The sequence below is a fragment of the Propithecus coquereli genome, unplaced genomic scaffold (genome assembly GCF_000956105.1).
Source record: "Propithecus coquereli isolate 6110/MARCELLA unplaced genomic scaffold, Pcoq_1.0 Scaffold98, whole genome shotgun sequence".
NCBI lineage: Eukaryota > Metazoa > Chordata > Mammalia > Primates > Indriidae > Propithecus > Propithecus coquereli.
Genome location: NW_012156173.1, coordinates 5,220,142 through 5,221,684, shown reverse-complemented (window position 1 = coordinate 5,221,684; position 1,543 = coordinate 5,220,142). Strand labels below are relative to the sequence as shown.

The following is a 1,543-nucleotide window of genomic DNA, read 5'->3' as shown; positions in this document are numbered from 1 at the left end:
AATATCACACATTTTAAATAATTTTGATTGGGGAAAGAGGTACAGGTATGTGATTTAACTTGATCATGATATTTAGCAGCGTTTTAGTGATATATTGGCCTAATTGCAGGTAATCTTAGAGCTATGGAATTTTGGTTTTAGAGTATAATTATGAAGCAAGATTAATGACCCATGTCTGTTTTCTGTTGGGGAACCTAAAGTGTCTTACATACAGTAGCTCTTTTATCACTTTCTCAAATATGTCTTAATTAGATTAGAATGTGGATCATTCTGCCAAACAGAAAAATAGCAATTAAGATTTGAACAACTAATTCACTTCTGAAAAGTCCTTAAGTACTTTTTCCCGTGTTAATTAACCTGTAATCTGAAGTTACTTTCAGAGATTACTAATCTAATTCTGGGAGCATTAACTAAGAGAACACTAATCAGATGCTCTAGAATAGTATCATTATGTCCAGGTAAAAAACTAAATAATCTTCCTAGTATTCCATATTTTTGAACATTAATTATTGTGTTTATCGTTATGTAATTAAACTATGCTTGGCTGAAACTTTGTTATTTTGTCTTCTTTTCTTAGCTTGACACCGTTAAAAGTAGTCTTCAGAATATTAAAGAAACTACAAATGATGTTGTGAGTGCAACTAACACTAATAACCCAGAGAAGAGCATGCGAGTCACTAAAAATAAACTGAGGAATACACAATCAGCAACTGAAAATCCAAATGATGATATTAGTGTAGAGGAAGATAAACAAGGAAAGCCAAATAAAAAGATAATAAAGACAGTACCCCAGGTAACTGCAGAAATGGAACCAGAAACTTCTGAGAAGGTGGAATCTGCACATCAGAAAACACGTACAAAGTCACAGCCAGGTGTTGATCATCAGAAAATTGAGACACCAAATGAGGGGAGAGAAAATAATAATTTAGAAGAAGAAGAAGAACTAATGCAAGCATATCAACTCCAAGTAGCTGAAGAAATGGCAAAGGAGATTAAGAAGAAAATAAGAAAGAAACTGAAAGAACAGTTGACTTACTTTCCCTCAGATACTTTATTGCATGATGACAAATTGAGCAGTGAAAAAAGAAAAAAGAAAAAAAAGAAAGTTCCAATTCTGTCTAAAGCTGAAACAAGGTACATTGATAAATGTCTTCTTTAAAAAAACACTCTATTATTTTCAGCTTTTGAGTGTTATCTGTAGTTAAACAGAAAATTCTTAGTTTTTCATTTGGAGACATTGCCACTAAGATAATAACAGCTAACCTTTACATAGCTCCTTACTATGTACTAGATGCTTTACAGGAATTAACTCATTTATTTCTTGTAATAGTCCTATGAGGAAAAGTATAATAATATTATCATCCTATTTTGCTGATGAGGAAACTAAAGTCACAAAACTAGTAAGAGGCTGAGCCAGAAGTTTGGCAATCTAGCTCCAGTGTCTCTACCCTTAACTAGTCACTTATATCTGCTTTTAAAATAATAGAAAACTAATTACTTCTCCTTTTTTGAATTATAAATTCTTGTTTGGATATATAAATAG

At 31.8% G+C, this 1,543-nt stretch overlaps 1 protein-coding gene across 1 annotated transcript in view; it reads left to right on the top strand.

The window, feature by feature from the left end:
- Window positions 1–1,543, top strand: part of AHI1 (Abelson helper integration site 1) — a 224,554-nt gene that overhangs the window by 19,714 nt on the left and 203,297 nt on the right. The window contains 1 exon segment of the mRNA XM_012665175.1: window positions 578–1,134. Coding sequence (XP_012520629.1) covers window positions 578–1,134 — 557 coding nt within the window.